The following is a 25,404-nucleotide window of genomic DNA, read 5'->3' on the forward strand; positions in this document are numbered from 1 at the left end:
AAAAAATGAGTATTTATTAAGTTCCAAAAATGCACAAAGGGAAATATCCTGAAAAATTCCAAATGAACAGTTTTCGAAACTTATTCATTGTAAATAAATTGTTTGTATATATCTTGTATCTCAGACAAATTAGACTTGAATAAATCAAATAAAGAGCGATATCAATCATTGCGATTATCTGTTTTTTTCAAATTAAGCAAAAATTCAATTATAAAAATTATAATTTTCTTTGGATTCGCCCTTTTATTTAAATAATGCTTCGGAAAAAATATGAAATCTGAATTTTCCTTATGAGAAAATGAAATTTAGAACGATTTATAAATCTCGCAAATACAAGGTCATTTTTATAAAAAGTGCATCTTCCAAATTTCTCTGACATTAGAATTATATCATAAGAAAATGCATTGCAATTTAATCGATCTCTGTATTTGCTATTCGTCAAAATCAATCGTTTTATACAACAAAAATCAACGTGTTTTATACAACGAAACTTTTTTGCGAAAATCTTAACACATGTATATTCCGATTAAAGAACAACACTTTAATACATAATTAAATTATTATAATTTTTTCCTTATATTTGGATTCGTGATGGATGCGCATGTATATATAAGAAAAAGGAGGGTGAAGGCGACAAAGAGAAAAAGAGAGAGAAAGTTATTTAATTTTTCTATTTTAAGGCAAATCTCAATTTGCGATATTCTCATTCTATGTTTTTAAGCAAAAAGAAATTCTCTGGATTTAAATTTCTAAAATGTTTCGCACTGTTTATGTTCTTTACTTAATATTTCTCGTCACGTATCCTATCTTGCTTTACACAATCAATATTTAATAAAAACAATATTAATTCAGACAATTATAATTATCGAAGATGATTCAAAGGGAAGTGTAAATAATATTTATTTTCATGACCTTGACTTTTCTTGTTTTTCGCTACCTTCCTATCTCGAGTAATCGCATATTGCTTTCACACAAATGTGACAGAGAATTCATTATTAGTTTGTATTATTAATACTAATTTTATAACAGTATATACTTCGCTCATATATTATGGTCCCTACAAAAAATACATTATCTATATAAGCAGTTTACATTGTTGTAATAATCGTATTTACATAACAGTTTTTCAATTGAATGTAATATGTATGTATGTATATACATACTACAAACTTTAGTAAATACTCGATCATTCATTTGTAATTATGCTAAGACACAAGCGCGCGCGCACACACATACACACACACACACACTTGCGCGCGCATAGAGATATATCTTTTTTATAAAATGATTTATTTTATTTATCGTCGCTCCGGAATGTTACATGTAGGAATCTTACTGATTGCAATAAAATGGGTTAAACCAAACGAAAAAAAAATGCTTATAAAATTAAAATTATAGTGCGATAATTAGCAATAATAGTGATAGTGTGTGTGGTAATCATAGTACTTGTAATATTAATAATAACATAAGAGTGATAGTAATAATAATAATAGTAATACAATCTATAATAATTGTAAAACTAATGTTGATCGTGAGGCTAAAGGAAAATATAATTACGAAAATTGAAACTGATGATACAGTCAAAAATTCGGTAATCATAAGAATTATTAATATTACATCATTATCTAAAAACATCAATGTAAAGAGGAAAGAAAAATTCTTACAAAAAGTATTTAAGTAACCTTGTTATAAGTCTATAAATATAAATTATGCATATATAAATTATAGATTACACGCAAATATTATGATATATTCTTTAAAATTGATTACACGTTTCGTCTTCATCTTCTTTCTCATTTCATATACATAGAAATATCGTTTTATGGCAACCTCATAAATAAGATTATATTGTGATGTAATTCTTCTTTCAAATTTTCTCAATATAAATCATTAGCTATTTACAGTATAGTCACTTAAGATAAGATCTGATGCTAATCCGCATCCCTTCCTATCGACATATTAATTGAATTAAATTTGATTTAATATATATTTTTTCCTTCTATTCACAGCACTTGGTATTATTCTCTACAGGCTTCTTCAAAGGTTACCGTTCGGAAGAAATTTATATCACAAAGTAGATATATGTGTGTTTAATTATTTTATATATATATATATATATATATATATATATATATATATATAATATATAGTCATCTATTATATATATGGTATATATATAATATATATAATATATATATAATATATGTAATATAGATGTATACTACGCATGCACGCACGCACGCATCACACACATACACACGCACGCATGCACACGCAACGCGTACGCGTGCATGGAGATCATCGCTATCGCCAAACTGATACGAACGGTCAACTTTGATGAAGTTTATATTAAATCTGAAAATTTTGCTTCTAAAATATAATATGTATTACTATTTGAAAAATTGACAGTAACAAGTCTAGCAAATAAAATTGCATAAACTTCTCTTTCTATCGAAAAGCACAACTATTGACTGTATTTATCATCAAAGCAGATAGCATATAAAGAAGTATCCCAATTGATCGGCAAAAAGCAATTGTAATTAAATCGATTTATGGTTTATTTAGGGCTCAGTACTCTAAAATATTTCACATCATATGTTTTAGGATTCCATTTTGCAGCAAAACAACACTCATATTTCTTTTATACTATAATTTCATTTTGCATTCTTGTGTGTGGCATGTATCTCGCATTTATGAGAATTCTTTATTTTGAGTTAAATTAAAGGTGCCCCCTACCCTCTATAGAATTTCATTCCTGAGTAATTTTATATAGTTTCTTTTCATGTATATCGAAATTTATTCAAGAGATTGTCAGGTACGAAGCAAATAGACTTTCCGTACAGAGTGAATTTTCTGCATAAAGTCACAATTATTCAAGACAAAGCAATAATATTAATCCGAATTATAATCTTTGATTTACCGAGCCACAATGTGCAAATAAAAATACCATCTTCGTTGATTGAAAGCATCATTTGTATCATACAGGATATATGTATATATATGACTTATATGTGTCCATTTTTTCCTCTTTTTCCTTCAGAAACATACTTTATAAAATTCTATTGAAAAGTTACGGAATAAAAAATTGATTAAATTGAAAAAGAAGAATAAAAGGAAACAAAAGATAAGAGATCATATGTGCAACTTAATAATGCGCAATTTTACAATTGCATCTACAGAAAAATATAAGATACAAATCAATACGTTATTCAGAATATAACAGAAGTTACTCGTAATTCATTATGCTCTAATTTTCGTTATTTATCTCCCTACGCTAAATTGACTATTGGTTTCGAGAAATCTAACTCTAGTTATAAAATAAATTGTAACTTTTGTTCTTCACTAGTGATATAGTTAGATCGTTAGTTTTATGTATGGTACTTAGTTCATTATTTTTAAATATACATTTGTCTATAGTCTTGTATTTTTTTAAGGCAGGAATTTTCGTATTTACATTTACGTCATTACGTTGGCCTTTTCTTGCAATGATGCAAGGCTTACTTTACATGATTTCTTACGGACGACAATAGAAATTTAACCGCATTTCTCCATCCTTTGCTCATATCTGTTCTCATTAACGATACACATAGCAACAATATTAATCTAAATGTGCAATGAATAATACAATTTCAAGATTGTACATTTTAAACGCTACATTTATACGTTATACATATCTATTTATTAATACACACACCACACACCACACACACACACACACACACACACACATACACACACACACGATTGTTGTAAAAATTCATTCTCTAATATTATATTTATTATATTATATTTCCTAAAAATAACATATAATTAAATTTGTGACAAATTAATAAATGAATAATTGGATAATAAATAATAGATTGAATGCCTTGAATAATAAATAATAACTTGAATGAATAATAAATTTATATAAATATATCTATGTATGTTACCTTGAATAATAAATCTATATAAGAAGAAATTTAAATAATTCATATTATTTTCTAACATATGTTAATATCATATATGAACTTTTGTCTTCTTCTCGCGGATATTGTTATATTGCCGCTCTATATTTTTTAATATGCAAGATGTAGATATGTGGATAAGCAAATCTATATTATTCAGATAAAATCCATTAGCTAATAAAACAAATAAATATAATTTGTCACAAATTTATACATATCATTAATTTAATATATTTATTATAATTTCTAATGTAAAGTAAACATTAAACATCGCAATTGCGATTTTCGGTTATACCACTTGAAGGTTTAATTTCAACATCTTGCTCTTGTGCAGCAAGTGGTGCTTGCCTCGTATCGGGAATTTCAATTTCCATATTTTTTGAGCGATTTGTCGTCTCGGTTGAACCTTGTGTTTGATTCGACGACCCTGTTTCTTCGAGATTCGTTGATTTTGTAGGTTCTGTGGGCGACGAGATAGAGGATGGTGTTGCAATCTCAGAACTCGGTAAAGTCGCATCACCATCCCCTATATTCTGGTGTGGTTTCTCTTCAAATACTGCGCAACATTTCATATCATAAATTATTATCGTGCTGGACATTAATAGATTGAAATTAAAATATATTGTTCTAATTATCTACGTATTACTTACGTTTATCTAGACTGATGATTGAGCCTACAAATTCATTGACAGTGAAAGATGGTGGTTGATCTTCCATTTGTCTTCTTCTTCTTACGAGCCACCAATCGATCAAAAATAGCGCTAAAGCTAAAATTTTTATCCCAGCACATAGGCCGACATATCTAAAATCATACTCGATGAGTATTTGCATAAAAATAAAAATAAATATTTAAAAAATATTATATATATATATATATATATATATATATATATATATTAAAGCAAAAAAATATAACCTGTATCTAAATTGTTCGATATCGTAAAGTAAGCATCGACCTCCCTTTTCCCCACAGGTGCTCTTCCACAACAAGCATGTAGAATCAATTAAATTGCCGAATAGTATCGGTGCCGGTATATAGCCAAATAACCGAAAGATTACAAACTGCATACCCAAAGCGAAAGATCTTTCTTCTTCAGAAACGGACCTATAAAACAGTCAATTTAGTATATAAAAAAAGCACTTATAGTATAAAGATACTACTTACCGTAATACTATCATGAGCAAAGGCATTTGAGTTACGGCAACAATAAATGTCATAAAGAATAGAAGAATCAAAAATGGAAATATAGTTCTACATGGTGAAATACAAGGACCAGCGGTTGCTACGGGCACAACGGTTACTTCTGCAAATTCTGGAGCAGCTGGCGGTAACATAGTTAGATTGCCATGTATGCCTAGAAAACAAAAAAGAAAAAAAGCTTTCAATATATATTTGGAGATAATCATTTGAAAATATCGATGTGCGACAAAGACTTACATGCGCAATTTGTAAAATTGGACTTGGAACTAAAGGCAGTGCAACCTGCGTGACATGGACTAAAATATGTCAGACCGTTGTTTCCGCAAACCGGCTCGACATCCGTCATACGGCATTCACAACCAAAGTTGCATGCGGCAGTAAGATTTACTTGAAAGGGTTCAGGGCCCTTTGTACTACTGTTAAAGTACGGAATAGTGGTCCCAGCCATTTTTACGTTCTCGCAGCCAAGGAAAAATAGCAGACCGTAACACACCAGGCAAATTACATTTGAGACGAGAACAAATTGCACTGCGCCCTTCGGTCTTAATTCTAAACGTTTGAGCATACATCCGCCAAAAAAAATTCCAATACAGGCGCCTGGTATAGCGACCGAACCCGTAAAGATGCTGGCTTGACTCTTCCCCAAGCTGAATTGAGTTTCGAGATACTTGGGTAAGAATACTACAAAGCCAGATACAATCACCAATTCCATACATGCTCCCAAACATGTTACAACATAGACTGGGTTGCAAACAAGCCTCCACATACTTCGTGGAATATCTGTTGTAAGAAAAATAATATTAAAGGTTTATTAATTTCTTAATATTCAAGATTTTTTAATCCTAATTTATCATGTTTTACCGCATTAATACAAATTTATTAAAGAAATTTTGAATATAATTGATTAATAATGATTTACCTTTAACATCCTTGCCGTAACCGCTATCATTTACTGGTTCCTTTTTAGGTTCTTTTGACTGCTCTTTTTCTTTTTGCGATAATGCTTTATTTTTTTCTATAATTCGTATCTTTTCCTTCTCGCGTTGGAGAGTTTTGGGAAAACTGAAGAAAGGTATCGCTACTAAAATGAGAAGTAATCCGCAAAGTAGGAATCCACCCCACCACATACCAACCCATCTATGGTCTCCAGGATCTGTTCAATTTATATCATGTATAAATTCCAAGATAAAAAATTTAAAAAAAAAAACATACAAAACGAATATATCGAAAAATATTTTTCTTACCGATACTTATAATTGTTCCAGAAAACGAGTCCATATGGAAAGACAAAAGATAAGCTCCAAGAAGAAAACCTAATACCGGTCCAAAGGCCGCCATACTATACATACAACCTAAGGAAAAAAATTAAAATTTCAAATGTATTATTTATCCATACAAATATTTGTATATAATGAACATAAAAGACCCACCGATATATAAAGATGCACTTTCTGGTCTCACATGATCATCTATATAAGTAGTACCAAGAGTAAATAAAGGAGAACCTCCACATCCTAATAGTAACTGAGCAAGTACAAATAGCATAACAGGTCCGGCTGTAGACGGAGATCCCTGTATACAATTATCACCTCTTATGTTATTGTGTGGTGCTAAGGGAGGTGAAGATAACCCTGATGAAAGTCGACCTGTGAAGAGAGATACATTTCCAAGTAAATTTTTAATTAAACAAATTTTCTTTTTGCTTTCTTCCCTTAATAGGGCGATGTGTATATACTTTAATAGGAAGATGTGCACATACTGTTACTTTAAAAATTAATACTAATTTTTACAAAATTGCAAACAACTGAAATGTAAAAATACTTACCCAAACCCATATCTTGTTCACGTAATGAAACACCGCGACAGATATTATCTGAATTGGAGTGGTTTGCGGTAGTCGTCAAGTTTGGTTCTGCTGTGAAATGTGGCACCATAAAGATCATCGATCCCAGTCCCATTATTACTGCACCTAAATCATGAAAAAAATCACGAGTTAATACAATTAGACAACATCTAGTACCCCCTTAGATGTGTGAAAATTGCATTAGAGAGAGATCGGTCTTTTTTTTTAAGTAAAATCAAGATCATACCGATCGCTATCCATACAGGTATGTGTCTGCGACTGCCGAGATAACTGACAAAAATGACAGTGATAACATTGCCGATTTCATAAGAGCTTGCAATGACGCCCGAAAGGCTGGACGGGATCTCAAATCTCTTCTCTATGGTTGTTATCACAGAATTGATGTAACCTGAGCTAAGCGCTTGTTGCAACGTAACAAGGAACGACAGGAGAAATACGAACACCTGCAATCATCATGATAGATAAAGTAAATGAATCAATATAATTTTTCAGCATGTGTCATGGAATACTTGGAAATTACAAGGAAGTATACATTTGCGCAATAGACGTACTATATTTTAAGATGACATAATCCTTGTGAGTAGAGTCTCTCCATATTTTTATCATGTTTTCATCATAACATAGATTTTTGATATCATTGTAATAACTATAAACATGTCATATTTCAAAAAATCGAGTGCCACGAATTTATTTATGCAAAATTCTAATGTATCAAAAATGTTATAATCGAGTCTCTTATGTACAGTTTTAATTATCTTGCGTATCCTTTCAAACGTGAGCGTGAGTCACAAGACTTGCTTTGTACATCCGCGTAGATAGGTACCGTATAAACTGAAGCGGCACTCACCGCTTAAGTGTGACAATGTTCTTGACATGAACTCGTGAGAGAGAAAAAAAAAGAAAGAGATTGCTTATATAATAATATATTATTTCTAAGTAATGTTATATCGCTTTGCGAATGTTTTGTTCTTTTTTTCTTTCGAATAACTGTGCGGCAGGTATTGAATGGGCGTACCTTTATTCCGGCAAATCTCTGAATGAAGGCCGGCCTACAACTTAGAATCCCACAGTCCTTGGAATCCGGATTAAACGGCGGAGTTTGAGGTCTCTCCTTCTCCGTTCTGAAAGAAGATCAAACAATGAGCAAGCGAACGTCTTAAAAAGGCGAGACTCGGCAAATAAAAAAATACGATAAAAAAAACGCGAAATTATGACCAAGTCATATTATGACGTGAATGAAATCAGAGAAAATTATAAACGCAAAATTATAATGCATTCTAATGTATGCAAATGACGATACGTTCTAAGACAAAAATAGTCACTTTTTTTTTTTACTCAATAAGCATAGATACAATTTCTTTTCAAACAAGCGTTATAACGTGTTATGATAAAAATAGATAACAATACAGTAAAAAATTGTGCATCCATATGTTAAAATTTTTTTGTGTTACCCTGTTTTGATTAGTACTTCAATATAAAATTAACATATGTTATAACTCATATGTTATTATTTTTATAACGTTTTTTTCATGTGTTATATTTATGTTAACTTCATCTTAATTTGACACTTTGTATACGTTTCTCTTTGAAATGGAATATTATTTTGAGTATTTTTAACATAATTATTTTAAACAATCAACATGTCTCAAAGTCAGTTTAATATTCTAAGAAAAGTTAGAGTGAATCTTCAAATAATTTTGAAAACTTTGACATACAAAATAATCAAATTTATCAAAATCGAATATTTCTATTACAAATAATTTAAGTTAAAATAATTACTATTATATGTTAATGTCTTCAACATTTCTTACGAGTTATTGCAACTATTTTTTCATGTAACTTTTAATTAATTTGTATGTTATTTTTACATTTAAAATCACAATAACAAAAATAAATGTAAAGTATTGTGTCAACTATTTAACATTTTTAGTTTGTCAATAAATAACATACGACGAATGAGTTATTTTAACTTAAAATTTAGAGTGGACTTTCTGACACACGTGAAAAATGTTACAATTAACATTTTATTTTTTACTGTGTATGTATTATAAATGCACTGGACGCATCGCAGAATAATAATATCAACTTTACCTGTCCACCATAGAAGCACTTGGATTCCTGCTGTGACATTTGATGATAAAATCTCTGAAAAATAATAGGAAGAGGAAAACAAAGCATGAATACACGGTGCTATAATGGAGCGGCGTGTAGAAGTTATCAGTTGTGACGTTAACTGTGATAGCATAGATAGAATTAAACTATCTGTGTGCGATAAGTATAACAAAGCGCGCTACATCTTCATCTAAATTATACCAAGCGATGGAATGAACGTTATTGCGCTCTTGTAATGTCTTTTTCGGCGGTGAAAGTAAAAATAAATTCCGACGTTATGTTTTTCGTCGGTTATATTGGCGCACGACGAAGAGATTTTCGTCATACCTGTTTAACAAATTCTTAGAAACTTTCTCCACTGCGTAAAAAAATGATATACAGAGAAAAATGTATACTATATTCAAGTAAATATGATTTATTTTAAGTATATCATAAGTTTGTATATCCGCAAATATATCACAAGTTCATCAGAAGCATTAAATTTAATTAAATATATTCTGAATTTTAGTAACTGCGGTATTTTAGTCAAGAATATTAAATTAAAAGAAAAATTTGGTTTGCTTACCACATAAAGTAAGTTTGATTTTTTTTTAAATACAACTTTACAATATTCTTGAAGAGAAAATAAATTCTTCTTTTGAGTACATGATAATGAGATTTTCTAACACTTGTGGTGAATATATTTTAAGATTATTATCAAGAATATATTCTCTGAAGAAAACTATTACCTAAAAAAAGAAAAATAAACTGAGTAATCATTTTTCTTGGCAGTAGAATGATATTTTTCTCTGTGTAGAACAACTAGAATGTGTTGCGATAATCGTAATAAAAAAAAAAGGAAGAAGTGATCTGACTAATCCTACTTGACGCACAGCAAAATATGTCATGGTCACCACGTGCTTTCACTTTCCGTCTCTCGCGATCACATAATTGCAATTTCATCGCATTTGCGGCCATGTACTGGAATCATTTCCTAAAGCCTTACCGAGGCGATAACTACATTAGATACATTTCGCGCGACACAATAGTGTGAAATAATACAAAGATTCAACTTTGAAAGACAAAGAATGATACTTTAAAAGTCTTGACAAGTGTGAAGAAACATATCGTTTGAATTAGATTACTTAATTAAGAGTAAAAATACGATCAGAGGGATGTCTTTTCTTCAGCGAATTATTTATTAAGAGACAGAAAGAGAAGGCTAACGAATATCATTAAGAATTATATCGCCTGATTGGATTTTGATCGGGAATCATCCTTGTAAAGAATTCGGCCGCAAAGGCCAAGTTCCCCGCTCACCTATGATCCACAAGGCCGGAACTTGGATTTCTACTGTGACACCTTATGACGGTGTCGTGGGTTAGTCTGCCGTTGGTCGCCTGCAGCGGATCCGCAGTATCGTCGGTACCAGTGCCGGTGCTTTCAGCGTAGAGACCGGTCATCGCGTACATACTTTCATTTCGTCGATGACCGGCATGATAATTGCTGCCGGATTCGGACCTCCTGTGACCGAAAACACCGCTACTGCTCTCGTTCCTCTTATGGCCACTCTCGGATCGTTTGTGGCCAAAGGCACTGGATATACTCTCGGCACGTTTGTGACCACCCTCGGTTCGCTTGTAACCGACGAAACCACCCCCCGATTCGGTGCGTTTGTGCGCAAACATGCTCGAGCTGGAGCCGTTTCTCTTGTGCCCGCTGGTAGACGCCATTTTTTTGTCATCTACCTCTTCTTCTTTAGCGTCCTTTACGAGTCGAATATTACGAGTTTGACATTTTTTGTCGGCTGTAACAGAAAATTATTAATTATTTATATTATAATGGCGCACTTTTATTTATATAATTATACACTGAGAAAAATCGTTTGATTGCACTAACAAGACGTACATGATTGAAGGCATTTTGGTTAAAGCAAACAAGAATTTCTAGTTATCATGATAAGACTCGATTTTTTATAACTAGAACGTCTAATAGATTTTACTATAAGGATTTGATTAGTATTTTGTAGTTGAATCCATAAAATTTCTTGTTACATTAATTTCTTTGCTTGGCACTTTTAACTTAACTCGTATTCAATATTTGCCATGAAATGTATATAAATAACTAGTATTAACATTAAATCCAAAGTATATTTTTTTTCTCTTACGAGCAGTAAGAGAACGCTAGCTCTCTGATTGTGTGTTTGAACTGCATCCTCTTGCATCACTGTTTATTAATTTAATTTCTAACAAACTGAATTTAAAATAATTTATTAAATAATTTGGATTGAATTTATGCAATAATCGTGTTGGAATTCAGAATATTAAACAGATTTTTGAGATTAGATGGAAAAAATTTTAGACGACTTGGTGCTGGTGAGTTTAGTATTATTAACCAGAAAATTTGATAAATTTAACAGGAAGAAATTAATCAGATTCATCTGGTAATTCCTACAAGAATTCTGATTCATCCATTTTTCAACAGACATACTGATTGAATCTACCAGAATTCTAATTAGTGCAACCAGGTTTTTTTCTCAGTGCACTGTTTATCAGTTTAATTTCTAACAAACTGAACTTAAAATAATTTAATCAATAATCTGAATTGAATTTATGCAATAATCGTGTTGGAATTCAGAACATTAAACAGACTTTTGAGATTAGATGGAAAAAATTTTAGACGACTTGGTGCTGGAGAGTTTAGTATTATTAACCAAAAAATTTGATAAATTTAACAGGAAGAAATTAATCAGATTCATCTGGTAATTCCTACAAGAATTCTGATTCATCCATTTTTCAACAGACATACTGATTGAATCTACCAGAATTCTAATTAGTGCAACCAGGTTTTTTTCTCAGTGCACTGTTTATTAATTTAATTTCTAACAAACTAAACTTAAAATAATTTAATCAATAATCTGAATTGAATTTATGCAATAATCGTGTTGGAGTTCAGAATTCAGAAGTTTAGTACTATTAACCAGAAAATTTGATAAATTTAACAGGAAGAAATTAATCAGATTCATCTGGTAATTCCTACAAGAATTCTGGTTCGTCCATTTTTAAACAGACATACTGGTTGAATCTACCAAAATTCTAATTAATGCAATCAGATTTTTTTCTCAGTGCATGTATAATATATACAGAATGTCGATAGCACATTGTTGGTTTTTTCTTTGGGATCAGTGACACGCTCCTGGACCGATAAAGAGATATATAATAAGAAAGCTGACTCGTTGTTAAGTCGACTAGACTTTATAAAGTCGTATGATCCATTGACATCTCAAGATCCAACGGTTCAATAAACTCACTTCCGTAAAGGTCAGGGCCGTTCGGCAACGTGAACAATTATCCCAGCAAACTCGATATCATCTTTACAAGATAAAGTTAACTAAAGAATAACTGTTACTATGATTATATGCAATATATTTACTGTGTATATCTTGGTCCAATCAAGTGAATTACTCTATTGTGTTTGGGAGAACTTGGTGTATTATTCAGGTTTCTTTTGTCAGGTACTACTGACGTTTCCGTAATTTTATCTTATCAACAACTCTATAAATAAATCATATATAATAACTCTATATAAATCATATAATTATCAACTTAAAGAAATAGAAAAGATTAATAATCCTCGGAAAAAGAAGAAAAACATGTTTAATTTTTCATTTTTTAATCAAATAATCCATCATATTTTTTCTATGTTATATATTTTAAAATAACTGTTTTGAAATTTGGTTAATTTTAATGATGAACTTTCCTGAATTCTAGAAGCGTTTTTCTTTCGATTTACATAGAAGTGACCGAATTTTTTTAATAGGCTTCACTCCATAAAAAAATTATTAAAAAAATTTGACACTATTAATCCAAAAAAAAACGAGTATATCGCTAATTATCAGCGAATGTAAATTGGAAACAGACACGTCAGACCCAGGAGTTCACTTTACACACGCAAATCTATGAGCTCAGTTGCATATATTAAATATGTATCAGGCAAATAATTACTCAAATTTTAAATTTTTTTTTCTGCGATTTGCTTTTTTATTTCTTCTTTCTCAATAAATATATGTTTATACTATATTTATACACTTCCTTCCATTTTGTCCTATTTATGTATTATTTTGTGGCACATCAAAGAGATTATTTTTCTGATTGGAAAATAAATAAGTAAAGAAGTAAACTTCCTTTCATCAATTTTATGATTGAAGGAAAACCGTAGGAGGGATTCTGGAATTTACTTATTTATTTATTTTTTCAATACAAAAAATAGTCTTTTTTATGCGGAAATTAAAAATTTTCTCTCGAGATATTAAATATTTGTCCTGTGATTTTTTAAATATGTATCTATAAATTGTATACACTTGTATTTCTCGAATAATAATTAGATGGCATCACTATCGATTGATATTTGACGATCGTATTCCGTTCACAAAGTAAGCTTAAGCGTGCAAACTCCCGCGCTACTCTCTTATGTTTTTTTTAGATTATCGATTACATGCGTCCTTGATTTCGTTCCGATGAAAAATTGAAGGGAGTATATGGCCGGATAGTATAGATCGACAAATTCAAAGTCAAGGGTACTGTCGATACCATAAGATCGTGGCTGATCTATCTACACGTGGACGAGTTGTTTACAGCAGGGAGACATAGAAGATCGATCTCTCAGCTAAACAACAGACTAATCTTTCACTGTGCATCTCTATAATGTAAGACTGCTTTTCCGTTTATTAATTTAATTAATTAATTAATTAATTAATAATAGATAAATTATAATAGGTAAATTATTAGATTTATATTAATTAAATAGATTATATTAATTAAATAGAAAAATTAGAAGAAAGCACACTGATGTAAAACATCTGACAATCGAATCCAGCTGAAAAATTAAACAAGAAAGAATATATATAACGTATGCACAAATATACACATATGTCAAAACTTTAGGATTTATTGAAACGCAATTTTGTTTGTTCGTTATTTTTCCCCTCGAAAAGTTGGAAGCTTCTTTACATAAACAAACAAAAAACTGCAAATATGTACCACATGTATTAATTACATATTGAAATATGGTTTAAAACAGCCATAAATATGATTTGATTTTTCAATTTACATTCAGATTACGTATCTTTCGAAGAATGAAGCCGTAAATGGCAATCGATTTATTAACAATGGAATAGAATTTATTTATAATTGTTATTCATAAGAGAATCATAATAATTCGCCAATAAATATTATTGTATAATTGTCTAATATTTGAATTAAATCAGTGTTAAATTAGTTAATATTTGAGTTTTAATATCAGAATCCAATATTTGCTGATAAATTATCTTCTTCAATATACAGACAACTCAACAGAAAGAATAAATTATTATTACATTTATTATTAAATAATTATTACATACAATTAAAAATATATTCAGTCACAAATAAATTATCATTCATTCGTTATCTATTATTTTAATAACTTTATTATCTTAATAAGATATCTTTTGACATTAACGATACCCGTGCGATAATGTTATCTCCAACACATGCGAAATATAAATACATATATTGCTAAGCATTTGTCACGCACGGAATGTTCCGCTTTCGGAAGAAGTTCTGATAAAGCCTGATTATCGATCGCAAATGAGCAGTGCAGAGTTTATACTTGAAAAAAAAAAATATTTAATTTACAAATTTATCTTATATTTCCTTTTGTATTCAATCGGAAACACTTGAGATTCAATTTCGTCGAGTGAGTCCGAATCTCTGAATGCGAAAACAATCCTAACATGCTTACAGCCAAATAACTCATTACGCTCGTAAATTCCAGCACACCGAATTGCTGTGCACCAGAATTGCCAAACACCAACCAAGGTGCAATGAACTAGAGTACGTACCGTTATACGGAGATTTTCGACCGTTTATTCGTTTCAGACAGCTCGTTTCTTTGTCCACTGATGCTAATATTTGCATAGCATCGTCACAAAAATTTTTGGTTTTTTGAATTTGTTTTTTTTTTTTACATTTTAAAGCTATGTTTTGACATACGTATTGAAATGTTGTGTCAAAATATATCCGAGTTTGTTTATTCAAGAGGAAGATATTTTTGCTGCCTTTATTTTGGCTCCAATCAAGAATAGCTAATAATCGATGGCGGCAAATCCTTAAATTAACGGGGTTCATTTCCCGTTTCGGGTGCATAAATGCGGAAATGAATGTTGCGGTACGCGGGGCGCCTCATTCGCGAGAATCGATCGAACCTGTGAGGTAGGTAGTAGATATGACCAAGTCGACCCCATCCTAGTAGCGATACGGCCTAAACTGTCGAGGAATCCATCTATCCTCGAGCGCAGATTAAACGATCCCTCGCGTGCTGGAAGGTCTTGGAGTTCCTCGCGATAGCTCGGCCACTAGGTCACCCTTTTACCCTTACATTTGTAGGAGCCGCACCGCATGATACCGCAGAGCGATATTTTGATTTCTCACTGATTCGTTATTTCTCTTTTATAGATTTTAATATGCCCAGTTAAAAAAAAATAAAGCACTATTTAAGGATGTTTGATTTTGACCTATTTTCAAAATATTGAGAATTTCATGAAAATTGTACAGAATGTCCTTACATATGTTTAGAATCTTCAGTATAATTTTTAAATCGATTTACAAATTATAAGGATTTTAATTTGTACCGAATTAACACGTGTTCTTATGGGAAACGTATAGCCATGTCGATTCAAATGACAAAAACACACGGAAATAATATTCAGAATTTGTTTAAAATTTGCAAAAGTTTAGATACAGAGGAAATATTTGGCCAAATAATATTATACAAGTACTAACTGGTTAAAAAGATATTAAATATAATTCAATCAAGTTAGCTATGTATCTGTCACAAGGCGAAATTCTCTGCCGAAAGTTAATCATTTCGATTAAGGATGTTTTGTATCTATTTTCAAAATATTGAGAATTTAATGAAAATTGTACAGAATGTCCTTACATATGTTTAGAATCTTCGGTACAATTTTGAAATCGATTCACTAAAGCGTTCACAAATTATAATGATTTTAATTTGCACCGAATTAACATGTATTCTTATGGGAAACGTATAGCCACGTCGATTCAAATGACAAAAACACATGGAAATAATATTCAAAATTTGTTTAAAAATTGCAAAAGTTTAGATACAGAGGAAATATTTGGCCAAATAATATACAAGAACTAACTGGTTAAAAAGATATTAAATATAATTTAATCAAGTTAGCCATGTATCTGTCACAAGGCGAAATTCTCTGCCAAAAGTTAATCAATTCGATTAAGGATGTTTTATATCTATTTTCATAATATTGAGAATTTAATGAAAATTGTACAGAATGTCCTTACATATGTTTAGAATCTTCGGTACAATTTTGAAATCGATTCACTAAAGCGTTCACAAGTTATAACGATTTTAATTTGCACCGAATTAACATGTATTCTTATGGGAAACGTATAGCCACATCGATTCAAATGACAAAAACACATGGAAATAATATTCAAAATTTGTTTAAAAATTGCAAAAGTTTAGATACAGAGGAAATATTTGGCCAAATAATATACAAGAACTAACTGGTTAAAAAGATATTAAATATAATTTAATCAAGTTAGCCATGTATCTGTCACAAGGCGAAATTCTCTGCCAAAAGTTAATCAATTCGATTAAGGATGTTTTATACCTATTTTCAAAATATTGAGAATTTAATGAAAATTGTACAGAATGTCCTTACATATGTTTAGAATCTTCGGTACAATTTTGAAATCGATTCACTAAAGCGTTCACAAGTTATAATGATTTTAATTTGCACCGAATTAACATGTATTCTTATGGGAAACGTATAGCCACATCGATTCAAATGACAAAAACACATGGAAATAATATTCAAAATTTGTTTAAAAATTGCAAAAGTTTAGATACAGAGGAAATATTTGGCCAAATAATATACAAGAACTAACTGGTTAAAAAGATATTAAATATAATTTAATCAAGTTAGCCATGTATCTGTCACAAGGCGAAATTCTCTGCCAAAAGTTAATCAATTCGATTAAGGATGTTTTATACCTATTTTCAAAATATTGAGAATTTAATGAAAATTGTACAGAATGTCCTTACATATGTTTAGAATCTTCGGTACAATTTTGAAATCGATTCACTAAAGCGTTCACAAATTATAATGATTTTAATTTGCACCGAATTAACATGTATTCTTATGGGAAACGTATAGCCACGTCGATTCAAATGACAAAAACACATGGAAATAATATTCAAAATTTGTTTAAAAATTGCAAAAGTTTAGATACAGAGGAAATATTTGGCCAAATAATATACAAGAACTAACTGGTTAAAAAGATATTAAATATAATTTAATCAAGTTAGCCATGTATCTGTCACAAGGCGAAATTCTCTGCCAAAAGTTAATCAATTCGATTAAGGATGTTTTATATCTATTTTCAAAATATTGAGAATTTAATGAAAATTGTACAGAATGTCCTTACATATGTTTAGAATCTTCGGTACAATTTTGAAATCGATTCACTAAAGCGTTCACAAGTTATAACGATTTTAATTTGCACCGAATTAACATGTATTCTTATGGGAAACGTATAGCCACGTCGATTCAAATGACAAAAACACATGGAAATAATATTCAAAATTTGTTTAAAATATGCAAAAGTTTAGATACAGAGGAAATATTTGGCCAAATAATATTATACAAGTACTAATTGGTTAAAAAGATATTAAATATAATTTAATGAAGTTAGCCATGTATCTGACACAAGGCGAAATTCTCTGCCAACAGTTGATCATTTCCATTAAGAATGTTTGTACAATGTTTTGTACCTATTTTCAAAATATTGAGAATTTCATGAAAATTGTACAGAATGTCCTTACATATGTTTAGAATCTTCAGTATAATTTTTAAATTGATTCACAAGTTATAAGGATTTTAATTTGCACCGAATTAACATGTGTTCTTATGGGAAACGTATAACCTTGTCGATTCAAATGACAAAAACACATGGAAATAATATTCAGAATTTGTTTAAAATTTGCAAAAGTGTGGATACAGAGCAAATATTTGGTCAAATAATATCATACAAGTACTAACTAGTTAAAAAGATTTTAAATATAATTCAATGAAATTAACTATGTATCTGACACAAGGCGAAATTCTCTGCCAAAAGTTAATCATTTCGATTAACAAAATTCGGAAGATTTCAATAAAAACGCAAAATATTAAAAAATACATCTCTGCACTGTAGCTAAGATCAAATTGTAATCCACACAATTTCGTACTCAAAATACACGAAAAGTGAATATATTCGTCAATATTGATTTTCAGCTACTTTTTGCTGGGATTGTATATACAAAACATCCTTAATTATTTTCAAGAATTCGTGTATTCAAATATTTTGGAAAAGAATGTTGCGTTTGTTTCTATTAATTTCTATTAATAGAATACGAGGTTTATCGTGAATTTGTGTTAGACAGATTTATAGGCCATATATTTCAGATTATTGAATTACGCGATATTACAATATTGCAGATCGTGGCACGTGAAACTTCAATTCACCATTGCACACCGCCTACCTTCGTGACAGTAGATTATTTGTCGAATGCAAAAGCGAGAATCTAGGTACAGATCAGCCTGATCAAAGCATGATACGCCCTACATTTCAGAACCGATGAGCTTTTTTTCAGATGCTTGCTCATATTTTATGCTCGAGACTTAATGACATTTAACTACTGGTCTGATGATAGAATGTTCATTGGCTAAAGAAAGCACGTACAGGTGTGTGTTTATGCGTGTAAGTATATGTTATAATAAGTGAAAGATCCATATTATTGTACAATCTGCTTGGCATTTTGGGCTCTCTCTCTCTCTCTTTTACAATATTTAAATATCTTATATAATCATTTATGCAGACGAAAGTATCGTGCTCTGGTAAAGTTTTGACGTTGAAATCAGGTAACAATATAAATGTGTACTGCAATGCAGAAAAATAGAATGCGATATTATGATTCGAGTTATATAAGTCAATCTTATAATAATGACTAATACGTGCGCACTTGCATTCTCTACAAGAGTTTCATCACAATCCGAATAAAAAAAATTTATTGCTTTAATGACACGTGTCATAATTTAATCGATTTGAATCATGAAAATTTCATGTTTTTTCTATCTTCAAGATTTAACAAATAAAATTTAATTATACACGAGTTTCACATTTTTTATTATATAATTTTATTATATTATATTTACTTTATTATATGACTTATTATATTTACTTTCTTATATTTGTTACGTCATAGGAATGATCGAAAAGCAATTTTTCAGTTTCAATATTTCAAGTAACGTATTTCTGTCTTTGCTCATCTTTCCATCGTACACATGTGTTTTATTAAGAAATTTTAATGATACTGGATGGCGTCCAAAAAGTTCTTTGTATAATATTGCTTCAGCGTTAATTTCTGATCGTGATTTGATGGTGCCAGGCAAATCTACGTCCTAACCGATACGTCACGAAAGATTTCGCTATACTCATTCTTAGAATATATTATATAGATATATAGATATATATAGATATATAATTACTTCATTTATAAATTAACCTTGATGAGAAGTAAAAGCGTGCATGGCAACTAATATACAGTAAAAAATTGTGCGTCCATATGTTAAAATTTTCTTGTGTTACCACACTTTGATTAGTACTTCAATGTAAAATTAACATATAACAATTTGTTATTATTTTTATAACGTTTTTATTTGTGTATTATTATTTTTATAATTTTTATAACATTTTTATTTGTGTGTTATTATTTTTATAATTTTTATAACATGTGTTACATTTATGTCAACTTCATAACTCGACACTTTGTATATGCCTCTTAGAAATGGAATATTATTTTGAGTATTTTTGACATCATTATTTTAAACAATCAACATGTCTCAAACATTCTAAGAAAAGTTTAAGTAAATCTTCAAATAATTTTGAAAACTTTGACATACAAAATAATCAAATTTACTAAAATCAAATGTTTCTATTACAAATAATTTAAGCCAAAATAATTACTATTATATGTTAATGTCCTACAATAATTTTTACGAGTTATTGTAACTATTTTTTGATGTAATTTTTAATTAATTTGTATGTTATTTTTACATTACACTTAAAGTCACAATAACAAAAATAAATGTAAAATATTGTCAATTATTTAACATTTTTAGTTTATCAAGAAGTAACATACGACGAATGAGTTAATTTAAAATTTAGAGTCGACTTTCTGGGAAAAATGTCATATTAACATTTTATTTTTTACTGTGTAAAAAGAAAAATTCAAATTGCTATTATCTCTCTGCAAAATGTCACTCGAGCATACTTTATAACCAGACCCAAATAAAGATCCAACGCAACGCGTGGGTTCTCGCTTATATACGCACTTGAAAGGCCTCATGCCGAGAAGACAGCACGAACCTAACGAGAATGGATCTATAACGAATGGAGAGCTTATTTTCGAGTAGCTTGCATCACGTCACAACATGAGAGATTATGAAATGTGGAGGAAAATTACAAATAAAAAATATTCTCGATAAGCGATGTCGCACGTGTGACTTTATCCTCGTTTTACACTCGAACGGGGAAGTTGTCAATTATCGCAAACTTGCACTTTCAAATGTGCGTACATACGCATATATCGTATCGAAAGTCCGAAGTGTCGATTCAGAGATATAAATGGAATAAATATTAATATTCTAGCTGGTCGATAAACAAATTTATTACCACGATAAATGTGTAAAAACGTAAAACTCAATGGAATATTTCTTGTGGGGCTCGGAAGAATTTCATTTCATTTAATCGAGAAGCGCGCATTAATATTTTGATATCAGATATACGAAAGAGAGAGAGATATATACATTATTTCACTTCGTGTGAATTTTACGTCATTTTTTACCGTTTCTTCTCTATTGCAAATTTTATCGCGATACACATCTCGGAATCTCTCCCACTGTTTGAAATGTAATTTTAAACAAGATGATTTCTGTCGCGGTACAATTCCAATATTGCCGCTTCGGAAAAAAAACGTTATTATTTCCTTACGTACACTGAGGGAAAAATTTTTTTAAATCAAATAAATTTATTTTCTTAAAACTTTTGTTTTAAATGGAAGGAATTGTTTATTTAATTTAAGCAAAAGCATTTTATTTTAATTCAATATGCATGTTATATTAAGTACATTATTTTCATTTATATATTTTTTATATTTAAATACTATTTTAGTAAAATATATACTATAATTTATTAAATTAAATATATTATTTTTTAAAATTTTAAATTTTCGGGAATAAAAAATGCATTTTAATAAATATTTTTTAACTTAAAATATAAAAATATTTAATTAAAAATTATATTTTTTTAAACATATGTAAATAAATACTTAACTTAAGCAAACAGACGTTTTGAATACAAGTAAATACGTGATTAGTACCCACCGAATAAATAGCTTTCTTGAGTTGACTAAAATTTGTTTATTTCAAGATAATTTTTCCCTCAGTGTAGCCGAGACATGCCGGTTTAACAAATATGTCAAATTTTTCGACAATCGAAAAATTAAGAAACACAGCTCACATTCGTCTACGAGAAACGTAGATTACGTAACTGTCACGACTCGCGATAATGAAACGACTGCTCAAGAAACGTGCAGCTATATACGTGACTTTCAATTTTAATGGCAATAATCGAAACTTTCCAAGACGAGTTAGGTTACAAAATCAAGAGGGATGTCTCGTGAGGCTAATAATGATCCGCGTACAACGATAATTTTAGATCGCAATCTATAGAAATATGCGACTGTTTGAGGAAAAAAGTATATTAATTTAGCTAGTATGCATAATTTGCCAGATAGTATCAAGTTCCTAAAACTGGTGATTAATTTCTTTCGATTTACTGGTGCGTAAATATACGCTGCAATAAAGGGGGATATTTTATTCCTAGCTTAATGGATGCTTACGTGGGCCAATTATGTTAATTGGCATAACAATTAATGCTGCAATGATCGGCGCGGTTACATCGTCTTTGCATGTAAGAGAGATATAATTCGTAATACACGCGAGTAATACATTATTACTACCAAGATAAGTTTTTCTTTCGGGAAATTTTCGGATAATTACTCCAGTCTTGTCGATTTATTTGGAGACACACATGCGATCGTTTTACATACGTCGAAGGCTTGAAATCCTGAGATAAACACGTAACTAATGAAATGATGTTTGTTCAATAGAATTATCATGCACATAATTATCTGAGAAAGAGAACAGCTTCGTAACAGGGAAAGTAAAAATTTACATTCTAAATTTAAGCAAAATATATTATTCAAAATATTCTTGATTTTTTTTCATCTTGAAAAACAACTCTTTTAATAATTATCATATCGAAATTCTCTCACTTATTGCAACGGTATAATTATATTCAACATATATATATATACACAGAAAGAATTATACGTAAAACTTTCAGTACATGTATATTTATGATGTACATATGTGTGTGTGTGTGTGTGAGACATTCGATTTTTTTTTAGGATATGCAAGGTCTTTCCTTAGTTTATTTTTTCTTTAATTTATTTTTAATTTATTTTCTTTAAATTATTTTCTCTTTAATTTATTAGGTTTAATTCGTGAATTATTCTTGATTAAGTTATCGTATAAAATTAAACGAGTTATAGCGAGATAACAGCTTTTTATCTATAAAAAATTATAAATTATTCCCCAGCAAGCGTCTTTTTTCTTCAATTTATTTTTTCCTCAATTTATTTTTTCTTTAATTTATTTTTAATTTATTTTCTCCTTTATCAAGTTTAATTCGTGAATTATTCTTGATTAAGTTATCGTATAAAATTAAACGAGTTATAGCGAGATAACAGCTTTTTATCTATAAAAAATTATAAATTATTCCCCAGCAAGCGTCTTTTTTCTTCAATTTATTTTTTCTTCAATTTATTTTTTCTTTAATTTATTTTTAATTTATTTTCTCCTTTATCAAGTTTAATTCGTGAATTATTCTTGATTAAGTTATCGTATAAAATTAAACGAGTTATAGCGAGATAACAGCTTTTTATCTATAAAAAATTATAAATTATTCCCCAGCAAGCGTCTTTTTTTCTTCAATTTATTTTTTCTTTAATTTATTTTTAATTTATTTTCTCCTTAATTTATTAGGTTTAATTCGTGAATTATTCTTGATTATCGTATAAAATTTAACGAGTTATAGCGAGATAACAGCTGTTTATAAAAAAATTATAAATTATTCCTCAGCAAGCATCTTTTTTTCTTCAATTTATTAGATTTAATTCGTGAATTATTCTTGATTATCGTATAAAATGAAACGAGTTATAGCGAGATAACAGCTTTTTATCTATAAAAAATTAAAATTATTCCCCAGCAAGCTTCAGAGAAATTAAACGTGCTACTTCAACTATATTCTAATGTAAGAGGGAAAGATCCAAGTGCATATCGTATCTCACGGAACGCTCGAGATAAGCTCGCGAAACAGCGGGGTTTTATGCAGCGCAAGGTTGAAAAACATGAGGTTAAAGGGTAGCCCGAGAACCGACGTTCCTTTACAATCGCGCTCATGCGACGCAAAAATTCGGTAGGCATTTCTCGAGCACGGATTGTCACGCGCGAACTATCCTTCCTCGACTTTTCTCGGAATTTTTGGCATGACGCATCGCGGCCGCGGCGGTAGACCTCGAGCCCCGAGGTAGAGACTCATAAAACGGGATCTCGTGTCACGCGACCTAAATCCCGCCGATGAGTCCAATCGAACAAAAGGTTAGAAAGGAATCTCGCCCGCGAACGCGGCTATTTAAGCGTGGGAGGCGCGGAAAACTTACGGAAGGAATGCGTCGAGACGGGGCACTCTTTTGTTTATCCAGGGCCAAAGCGAAAAATCCTCGTGCTGACCCGCGTTCCTCTCCAGGCTACATCGCACATCCGCACTGTTCACCACGCGATAATCGCGATCGACGAATTTTTCTAGGCTCCCCGGAACGTGTACGTTGGCCAGGCTCCGGCCAGCTCCGGCCAACTCCGGACAGATCGGTAGAAATTCGCGGAAATCACATTGATAGTCGGTCGACCGTCAGCTCGCTTCGAGGATCATAGACCAGCTGTGTTTTTGCCCGACCATCGAGGAGCTCGCGCATGCGCCCCCCGCGCTACTGCCTTGCGCCGAACGGTGGCGCTGTCGTCGCGACGCGCGACATTCAAACGCGAGAAAAATGCACGCGTTCTCGGATTTTTATCCCTCCGAAAAAAACCTTACCAAGGTTAAAAAAAAATACGCCAAGTATATAAAGAATATTCCACCTTGTAACAAAACGTTTATAAATAAAAAATAAAAAATTACTCTTATGATAAATAATTTCTAAAAATTTTCCCTCAAAAAATATATGTAATTTTATTATTTATATAATTTTATTATTTATATTTTAAAAAATACGCTAAGTACATAAAGAATATTCCATCTTGTATGTAACAAAATTTATAAATAAAAAATTACCCTTATGATAAATAATTTCTAAAAATGTTCCCTCAAAAAATATATGTAATTTTATTATTTATATAATTATATTAAAAAAAAATAGACCAAGTACATAAAGAATATTCCACCTCCTATGTAACAAAACGTTTAATAAAAAATGACTCTTGTAATAAATGATTTATAAAAATTTTCCCTCAAAACATATATATAATTTTTCTAAAAAAAATCAAAACATAAATATGAAATCAATAATTAATTAGCCAAGTACATTGAAGGAATTGATAGGGATTTGTAATTTGAAATGTTTGTCACAAATTCAATCTTACATTTATGTATTAGATTCTCGACAAAATGAAAATGATTTTCAAAAATAAGTTCCAAGTAAATTTGGAACTAAAAAAATTAAGACCAAAACGACTTACAAAAACTTGGCATGCTCGGGTCATATTTTTGTCTTACATCACATTTTATCTTACATATTTCTATCAGCGTGCTAGTAACTAGAGATAAGAGATAAATTAAATTAGATAAGAAATAAATTACATTTTTCCGATAATTTGCAAATTAAAAAGTCAATTAAGATAGTTAATTATAACTGAATAATAACTATAACTATGAACTGTACGTAAAAGCGTCGATTTTATAAACAAAGATGGACAGAAGATGATTTTGCAGTTTTTTTTACACATTTATATTATTTTTATTAGTAGTTTATTTTGTATAATAATTTTTATAATGATT

At 30.3% G+C, this 25,404-nt stretch overlaps 1 protein-coding gene across 1 annotated transcript; it reads right to left on the reverse strand.

The window, feature by feature from the left end:
- Positions 1-4,210: 4,210 nt before the first annotated feature.
- On the reverse strand, positions 4,211-24,303 carry LOC105250825 (solute carrier organic anion transporter family member 5A1). Its single transcript, XM_025414246.1, has 14 exons — positions 24,014-24,303; positions 10,424-10,910; positions 9,104-9,157; positions 8,028-8,133; positions 7,239-7,455; positions 6,974-7,117; positions 6,579-6,794; positions 6,393-6,500; positions 6,068-6,301; positions 5,386-5,928; positions 5,113-5,302; positions 4,864-5,052; positions 4,598-4,749; positions 4,211-4,503 (listed from the first exon to the last, which is right to left on the reverse strand). The coding sequence occupies exons 2-14, from the start codon at positions 10,834-10,836 to the stop codon at positions 4,211-4,213; spliced, it is 2,859 nt and encodes a 952-aa protein (XP_025270031.1). The 5' UTR covers positions 10,837-10,910; positions 24,014-24,303.
- Positions 24,304-25,404: the final 1,101 nt, after the last annotated feature.

This window comes from Camponotus floridanus, unplaced genomic scaffold, assembly GCF_003227725.1.
Source record: "Camponotus floridanus strain SB8 unplaced genomic scaffold, Cflo_v7.5 scaffold8, whole genome shotgun sequence".
NCBI classification, from domain to species: Eukaryota; Metazoa; Arthropoda; class Insecta; order Hymenoptera; family Formicidae; genus Camponotus; species Camponotus floridanus.

Coding starts and splice junctions, on each gene's coding strand:
- LOC105250825 (XM_025414246.1), bottom strand. CDS start 10,836: ATGGCGTCTACCAGCGGGCACAAGAGAAACGGCTCCAGCTCGAGCATG. Junction 6,795..6,973: donor TGAACAAGATATGGGTTTGG/GTAAGTATTTTT, acceptor CTCTCTTCACAG/GTCGACTTTCATCAGGGTTA. Junction 4,750..4,863: donor ATCGAACAATTTAGATACAG/GTTATATTTTTT, acceptor GTATGATTTTAG/ATATGTCGGCCTATGTGCTG.